This window comes from Orycteropus afer, unplaced genomic scaffold, assembly GCF_000298275.1.
Source record: "Orycteropus afer afer isolate SDZICR_OR568_19922 unplaced genomic scaffold, OryAfe1.0 scaffold00271, whole genome shotgun sequence".
NCBI classification, from domain to species: Eukaryota; Metazoa; Chordata; class Mammalia; order Tubulidentata; family Orycteropodidae; genus Orycteropus; species Orycteropus afer.
The window spans coordinates 1,210,865-1,220,235 of record NW_006921858.1 but is presented as its reverse complement, the minus strand read 5'-3'; the positions used below and the strand labels follow the sequence as shown (position 1 = coordinate 1,220,235).

At 37.1% G+C, this 9,371-nt stretch overlaps 1 protein-coding gene across 1 annotated transcript in view; it reads left to right on the top strand.

Moving 5' to 3' along the window:
- Positions 1 to 9,371, top strand: part of VIPR2 (vasoactive intestinal peptide receptor 2) — a 356,746-nt gene that overhangs the window by 65,784 nt on the left and 281,591 nt on the right. Inside the window, exon 3 of the mRNA XM_007950386.1 lies at positions 6,017 to 6,124. Coding sequence (XP_007948577.1) covers positions 6,017 to 6,124 — 108 coding nt within the window. The remainder of the gene's footprint in view (positions 1 to 6,016; positions 6,125 to 9,371) is intronic.

The window sequence follows — 9,371 nt, the reverse complement described above, 5'->3', positions numbered from 1 at the left end:
TTAGGAATGTCCCTTCTATTCCTGTTTTGCTGAGAGTTTTGATCAGGAATGGGTGTTGGATTTTATCAAATGCCTTTTCTACATCAACTGATATGATCATGTGCTTCTTCTCCTTTGTTTTATTTATGTGGTGGATGACGTTGATTGTTTAGAATTTCTAGTGTTGAACCATCCTTGCATACCTGATATGAACCCCACTTGGTCATAATAGCTGGAACTTCTAATACATTATTGATGAATCATGATATAACAAGTATCCAGTCTGGTGCCAGATCTTGGTTGGACACTTGGTGTTTAGTTATGTCTAATAATATTTGCTATTTTAAAAAATGGCCGTTATTATGTTGAGGCAGTCTCATTCTATTTTTTTAAGAATTTTAATAAATTTGGAATAGCTGCTGTATTTAATCAAATAACATTTATTGATATGAGCAAAATTTTTCTTTTCACAGACATCTTTGATTTTATTATCACCATCTCAAAAGCCTGCATTCCTACCAGTGCTTAACATAAGTCAAATCCATTACACATGATCCTCTGTTGCCTCTCTTGACCCACTATTCTTCTTTATTTCTCACTACACCCATTTAGTGGAATCCCTGGGGGTCACAAAGAGTTAAGTGCTTGGCTAGTAACTGAAAGGTTAGCAGGTCAAGTTCACAAAGAGGTACCTCTGAAGAAAGTTCCGAATGTCTGCTTCTGAAGGATCAGCCATTGAAAACCCTATGGAGTGCACTTCTACTGTGACACACATGGGGTCGCCATAAGTCGAAATTGTCTTGAAAGCAACTAGTGCAGTTTTTGCTGTAGTATCTCCATACAGGAACTTTTTTTTTTTTTTTTTTTTTTTTTTAGCCAAACTGCTTACTACTTTCCAAACAACTTTTCTTCCAGAATTTATGTCTTTCTTTATTCATGTTGTTCTATTGGGAATAACCTCTGCATGTCAAACTTCTCTTCATCCTCAAAATTTAAACCAAAGGCTATCTTCTCTGAAGATGTCTGCTGATTTCCCAGACAAAAATAATTTGTTCCTCTTCTGATCCATTATAGCATCTAATTTTACATCAGATACTGAACTGATGATCTTCTCATACAACATTTTGCTTTGGCTTACAGAATGCTTTAATAAAATGTGAGCTAAACATTTAAAAATTGGTATTTAACAATAGTTATGATACTAAGATTTTACAAAGCAGTGCACTTAAGAAGTTTTAAAAGACAAACAATATTATAAAGCTTTTAATGAACATAATAGTTTATGACTTAACCCTCCCCGTCTTCAGTTCTCACTCCCCTATCTCAACTACTTTGAATTTTTCTAGATATTTTCTCTAGTATTAATTTTCATATTTATAAACAGCAATCTTATGCTGCTAGTTTTTTTTTTTTCTTTCCAAATTTGAGTCATCATCCATTAAATTCCTACTATGAATAAAGGTTTAACTCTCAAAGGAGCTCTGGTAGCGTAGTGCGTAAGGCACTTGATTGCTAACCAGAAGGCTGGTGGTTCAAACCTACCAGCCACACTCCTTGGAAGGAAGGTTGAGCAATCTATTTTTGTAGTGATACTGCCTCGGAAACCCAAGGAGGGGTTGCTATGAGTCAAGTCTGACTCAATGGCACATAATAACAACAACCACATATCTGCTAAACACATTCTCCTATCCTCCTAATACAGTGGTGTCACAATTGTTGGTTTACACTATTACTGTGATCAGAGTTGTGCCATATAACAATTAGCATTTCCTTTCTTGTATAACTTCTTCTGGAATAAATGATTGCTTCATTTTTCTGTGGCTTAGTTTTCTAAGTAATTTTCAAACTTCTTGCCAGATGACAAAATGATGACAATACAATATAGTCAAATACAAAGGTAATCTGGAACTCAATGTCCTTTTTTTGGTTGTTGTTCCTTAGAGCTATTTTATCTTCCTGTTCCCATTTGGGCTGGTTGTTCCCTGGGTCTCCTGTCAATCTAGCATTGGGATAACCCTTCACGGTCTTTCTGGAGGTTTCCTTCCCATCTCTTTATTACTAAATCCACTGTTCCTGGGAACCCATGTCTTCCTGTTTCTTGGTTTATTCCCTCTTTTTGGTGGAGCACATTCTCCAGTAGGTTTATAAGATGAACTTGTACACATCTTGAAAAGTCTTTACTCTATTCTCATGCTTTTCCTTGGCATAGAATTCTAAGTAGTAGATACTTTTCTCTTATAAATGTCAAATGCAATGCCATTTGGGTTCCTATGTTTTTGGTACTATTATTATCATTATCATTAAGTTCTTAAGCTGTTCTCTAATTTGGTGCTCCAGAATTTCTGGGTGATGTGTGTGGGTATGTTTGTTTTTACTATCTCAGTTCTGTGCGGTTTTCTTCAATTAGTACTTTGATAATCCCCCTTGCTTCCTCTACCCCCTCTTACTGGATCTTCTATTAGTTGGATATTGGACCTCTTGGATTCATCTTCTAATTTGCTTTTCATTTCTGTTCTATTCCTTGTCTTTGTCTCCCCGCCCCGCAAATGATTTCTTAGAAATTTTTTCAACGTTGGCCTCAGTCTTTCTATTTAACTTATTTCTGCTGTTATATTTTGAATTCCCATCAGCTTTTTCTTCTCTGAACTTTTCTTCTGTATAAAGCATGAATGCCATGCCATTTCACCTCCCTGAAGGAAGAAGGGGTTGTTAGGTGATTTGAACCAGGCTTCTAGAGTTTTGAAAACCTAGCAAGGAATGGAAAACTAGAGATCTCAATGTTCAGAATTTAAACTTGGGCTTAATTGAATTAAATTCACTGCTGTGCATGGTACCTCAAAGTTGAGAGCCTCTCTGATTTAACCTTTCCAAAGGGCAAGAATCTGCTGTTTCTTTGTCTCTTGCCCTCTTACGGGCATTAACCTCAACTTGCTCTGCTGTGCTAGTTTTTTAACACTCACTCATATATTTTCTACAAATTTTTATTGACCTATCTTTGTGCTGCCCTTGTACATTTCTTTATTGTCATCTTGTGAGCTTAAGGAAGTAGAAGAAAGGAACTCATACATTCATTCGGACACGTTGAATTGGAAGTGCCTTGCTGTCAGATTCACAGCAGAGGAAACTGTACTCTTCACCAGCCTGTTCCTCTCTCACCTATACTCTGCCTCTGGCTCTGTAGTCTGCTCTTCCTTTGAATACCAATGTACCTGTATTATAGGTATTCACATGCGTTTTTTTTTCTCATATGCGCTGTATCGCCAGAGTCCTTGAATTTATATATTTAGGTCCTCCAAAGATTTTGGCATAGTTTCTTGCCTGTGAAGTTCAATAAATGAACAAATAAAGGGAAGGCTTACTGAAAAACCATGGAAGGAACAGGATAATAAAATAAATTCTCTGTATTTGAATCAAATCTTACTGTAATATGAAGACTACTTGAAATGAACCTAGGAATTTAATATCTCTCTGCTCAGGTTTCATTATTAAAGCAGAAATTTGTCATTTTTTTATGGTGAAGAGAGTTGAATCTTCATAACACTCAACAATAAAGCTGTTGGAACATGCTGTTTTATGAGTGATGGTGTTAAGTTTATGGAGTCTCCAGGTGGGTCAAACAGTTAAGTGCTCAGCTATTAACAAAAAGTTGGAGGTTCACATTCACCAGAGGCACCTCAGAAGAAAGGCTTGGTGATCTACTTCCAAAAAAAAAAAAAAAAAAGAGCCATTGAAAACCCTGGAAATGTCTTTACTCTATTATCATGCTTTTCCTTGGCATAGAATTCTAAGTAGTAGATACTTTTCCCTCATAAATGTTAAATGCAATGCCATTTGGGTTCCTATGCTTTTGGTACTATTATTATCAATTAATTAATAATATTATTATTAAGCTTCTAAGCTGTTCTAGTCTGTGAAGTTCTACTCTGTCACACGTTTCAGAACAAACTGGAACTGACAGCAATTGGTGTGGCTTTCTTTATATATAGGGCTAACATCTGTAACCACTTAAAGGATTTTTACTAGAAAACTGGACAGACTCACTTTCCTCATCACCTTTGTTTGCTCTCCTTTGGAAAACCTAGTTGTGGCCCATCTCATCCACAGTTTCACCAGTGGTCTCTCTTATATACCAGAGTCAAAAGGTGGTCAGTTTAAGAGGTTGGCACTGTAAATAGCAGTTACTTAGGGTCTAAATACAGCTTCACTCAGGACATACTTGCTGTCCTTGTCACTCTAGCCCTAGAGGACTATTTGAAGTTTCTGGTAATTCATTTATACCTTATGACTTATTTTGAATATTAAAATTTTTTTTCTTTAAATATATAATTTAAATAATTTATGTAGTATGAGTTTATATACTCATTTACTCACTACTATGTAACTCTATTTTTATAATGAATGTTTCTTTTCTGTTTTTATTAAAAAAAAAAAAAAAACACCTTTAGAAAGTATTTTTAATCTGCAAAACTTGGCTTATAGCCAGCACATCAGAAGCATATCTGTGTTCTTAAAAGTAAAACACTCTTGTAGCCAAACAAAATATATATATGCTCCACTGATACATCCTTGACATTGCTATACAGGTCTGAATAGTATGTTATAATAACTATTATTTATGTACTTATTTTTGCCTAGGGTAATATGTTGTTCCTCCTATATTGAAACTTAAAGAAATAAGAAATTTTGGAAGTTATAAAATATAGTAGAAAAGCCCTTGGATTTGTGTAAAAAAGAAAAATACACACACACACACACACACACACACATATGTATATATATAATAAAAAATATTCTGAGTTTATATATATATATATATATACACATACACATATATATACACATACACACACACATACATATATGTGTATTCTGGGTTCAAACTTGGATTCAACACTTACTGTTTCTGTAATGTTGAGTAAGTTATTAAAGTATTTGAACCTTCTTAGTGCTTTTCATCTTTAAGATGATTAATGCAATATTTGTGTGACTTACCCTCTCTGGGTGGTTATTAGTCTAATTGTTATTGTTCTTTGTCATTGAGTTGGCTCCAACTCATAGTGACCCCATTACAGTAGAACAAAATGTTGCCCGGTCATGCACCATCTTCATGATCATTGGTTTGCTTGAGTCCATTGTTGCGGCCACTGTGTATTTTGACTTTCCACTCTCGCGGGCTCATCATCTAGTGCTATATTGGACGGTACTCTGTTGTGATCCATAAGGTTTTCACTGGCTAATTTTTAGAAGTAGATCAGAATCCTTTCTTCCTAGTCTTTCTTAGCCTGGAAGCTCTAATGAAACCTGTCCATCATGGGTGACCCTGCTGGTATTTGAAATACCGGTGGCATAGCTTCCAGCATTATAATAACATGCAAGCCACTGTAGTATGACATACTGACAGATTGGTGGCAGACAATCACATTAGAGATCTGAAAAATGCTTTAATCTGTAACATTATGCAAATTAAGTTATTAGATAATTCCATGAAGATAACCTAAGATTTTGTCACTAATCTAGATCTTCATGTCTAAAATCAACCAAATCATGTCAAATATTTTAATTTTCAAGTTATCATTTAAGTCAGATTTCATAAAAACACAAAGATACTTTCATCTAGGAGGCCTCTAAGTCTTCAAGACTTACACTAGTACATAACAGTGCCCAGTTTAACACACTGGGAGAATGCAGAGGAGCAAGAACAAAATGAATGATTCTCGTAAAATTAAAAAAATTATACAGTACACTTTTGTCTGTTCAGATACTTCCTAACACAAATATAGGTTATTTCTGCAAAACTAATTAAAATGAACCAGCAAGCTAACTATATTCTCAACAGTATTGTTGGTACAAGTTTTTTTTTTTTTCCCACAGAAAAATAATTTGCCTGATAATTATCTAATTAAAGGCTTTCTATTTGTAAAGCTTTCAAACAAATATAATCATATCAAGTTGCCTCTTTCCCTCCAAGGAATGATTTATGTGTACTTTCTTATGCATATGGGTTAGCAATCCTTCATTTTCTCTGCCTCTCTTCTAGCCTGCAGTGGTGTCTGGGACAACATTACATGCTGGCGCCCTGCTGACATAGGAGAGACCGTCACAGTACCCTGCCCAAAAGTTTTCAGCAATTTTTACAGCAAGCCAGGTACTGTCTATTTGTACTGAATTTCTGTGTTCCTCCGGAGTATTCCTTTCTGAAAGTGTCATATATTTTGCATTAAGAGAGCAAGAAGCAGGAGCATTAGTTTCCTTTGGTAAATTCTACATTTTGTTCCACTGAGTGTAACCATGGAACAACTGTAAGCATCATGTGACAAGTGTTACTTTTAGGGAGCAGGAAAATGTAAAGCTGCCTACTATAATCCATCCCAAACAGAAAAAAGATGTTCAGGGAGAGAAACTAGAATGAAGCAGTTGTGCTAGTAACCTTCCATTGACAGAAATGGCCAAATAAGCAGACAAATAAAAGCCAAAGTACCAAAAATGCGTAAGATGGTAGCCAAGACAAGGAGAAACGGTTAACTTTAGACACAATTGAGAATATAAGTAAGATTCTATTTGTTTCTTCACCATTTGGGTTCTCACACACCCTCAAAGCATTGTCCTCTGGAGGCTTTAAGAAAAAAGGAAAAAGTTGACTCCTTGGAGCCTTGACAACCTTAGTGAGTAAGAAAGTACTTTCTCATTTTCAGGAATCATCTGGTTTATTGAACTGACTCTTTCCAGTTCTAAACCCCCCACTTGCTATCCTAGCTTTGATATTGCTTGAATATCTGCAGCTTTTTTTTTTCCCCTAATTTCCACAGAAACTCAAAATGTATAGATAGGGGCTGGAGAGGTGGCCTCATCTATTTCCAGGGCTTACTCTATGCATATATGGGGTCTCTTGAGCTGGCAGACATCTCTTGTCTCCTTTCTAAGAAGGTGGCTATTTTGTTTTATAGGCAGTCCCTGGGTTACGAATGAGATCCGCTCCTAATTGTGCCTTTATGAATTTGTGGGTCAGTGTGAACAGGTACATCAGTTCTTATTTAAGTTTATATTAGTGCAAGGAAAGGCTCAAAGCCTTTTCAAAGATTTGAAAGCTGCACATGCAGGAAGTGAAGGTGATTATGATGAAGAATGTGTTATGAGTAGGGATTTGTTCAATCATTTAAAAATAAAAGCAAATTTATGTAACATTAAAGCAGGGCTTCAAAGATGGTGGCCCCCAGCTCAAAGATGGCAGCACTCCCCTTAAAGCAGGTGACTGACTCTTGAAAGTGTGTGGCTCTCCACAGCCCTGCCAATAATCCAGTCTCATGCATTAGGCTCCTGAAAAGGCTCACTGTGCCTCTTCCAAGTCTTCCATTGCAGGGTTTCAACCCCTGATTTTTCCATTTCCATTGCTGTGATGCATCACCCAAAGTGTGAAAATTCCAGTCCATTCCCATTTGCTAGGTTAGCCTTGACAGCACTGGTTTGAAGCCCTGCATTAAAGGACAAGTAGGAGATGTCCGTTAGGTTGGACGTTCATAATTCCAGAACCTCCTATATAAGTGAATAAGATTTTCACAACATGAAGAAATTGATCCAGGAAAATTGAAGATACACTTTGAAATCAGAAACATCTAATCCTTTAAATATTATAAAGAACAAAGAACTTACATTTATCTTGGGCAGATGCTAAAGGGTAACAACGTTGAGAATTGGCAATGCTGAAGGACTTTGATCAGGGAGTTTTGGAACACAGATTGGAATAGGAATAAAGGAGATTCAGAATAGAAAGATTTTATTTCATGTCTCCTCTAGCATTTACAAGATGAGATTCTTTCTTGCTTTGAGTTAATCAGCCAAGGGGCAGCCTGAAGGTTTCATTTGTGCATGTATTAGCATAATTGATCATCTCCAGTTAGGGAACCTAAATTATTGTAGAGAATCTAAGCTTTAAAAGAATCTCCATCTAATCAATAGCATTTCTACTCAATGGTCTGGGCTATAAATATTCTCTTGGACATCCTGAATGATTGACTTTTCCTGATCTGATAAAATGATTCTGAAGGCTTCCAGAGGAGCACACCAGCAGCCTGATAATTTGCACTTTGACAAACACCAGCACTTCAATTCTGGGGCCATCTGTTGTACCCAGCCCATCTCCTCCAGGCGGGAGCAAACTGGGGCACCCTCGAGCCTAGGTCAGCTGTGATCTGTCTTTGCTTTGACTCATTCTGTCATCCTCTAATTTGGAGAATGAAAACCCTCAGTCTGTTTTAGCTTAAGTGCTTTGTGTTGTTTTCTTCCAAGGCATGAAGCACAACGTTACCTTGCTATTGGGTTTTCTTTTTGGGAGTATCTCTCTACTACAAGGAAATTTGCCATTGTTTCCCGGAAGCCTGGATCATTACAGTTAGGTGATTTCTTAACAGTTACATTGATGTCCACATGGAATGAGATCTCTTTAGAACTGTTCAACAGACCATTTTTTTTTTTGCAGTGACTTAGAGGAGCGTGGCCATAATACAGAGCTGGGGGCTAAGTAGGTTTGGGTTGAGGGTAACTAGATTGTGTACCAGTGGGCTGAAGGCTCCAAGATGAAATTCAGTAGTGTTAAATGGGAAGTCTTGGTATGAAATTAAGAAGTTGTAGGGCCTTAAATCTGTGTGTTGCATTACAGTTTATAGAATACTTCTACAGATTTTGTAGCTCCTTCTTAAAATAATCTGTAAGAAGAACTGGGTCATTAGAGGGATGGTTTGAATTATGACTCCCAGAAATACAGGCTATAAATCCTGACTTCTATAACTGTGGTTAAAATGCCCTAGTGGCACAATGGTTAAGGGCTTAGCTGCTAACTAGAAGGTCAGCAGTTCAAACCACCAGCTGCTCCATGGGAGAAAGATGTGGCAGTCTGCTTCCGTAAAGATTTACAGCCTTGGAAACCCCGTGGGGGAAGTTCTACTCTGTCTACAGAGTTGCTACGAGTCAGAATCAAATCGAATCCACTCAGAAAGCAGTGGGTATACCTTTGCTTATAATCTTGTTTGGGAATAGATTTTCTTTTTTATGTTAATGAGAGAGTATTAGTGTAGGGTGTGTCTTAAATCAGTCTTTTTTGAGATATAAAAGAGATTAAGCAACCAAACAAGCAAGGAAGTACAGATGGAGGAAGAGAGATGCCAAGGCACAAGAATGTTGCCCAGGAGCAGAAGCTCAAAAAAGACAGGGACCTTCTTCCAGAACTGACAAAGACAGAAAGCCTTCCCCTAGAGCCGGCAGTCTGATTTCAGATGACTAGCAACTGGTAGCATAGTGCCTAGGGCACTTGACTGCTAACCAGAAGGCTGGCGGTTCAAACCCACCAGCCACTCCTTGGAAGGAAGATGGGGCAATCTACTTCCGTAGTGATACTGCCT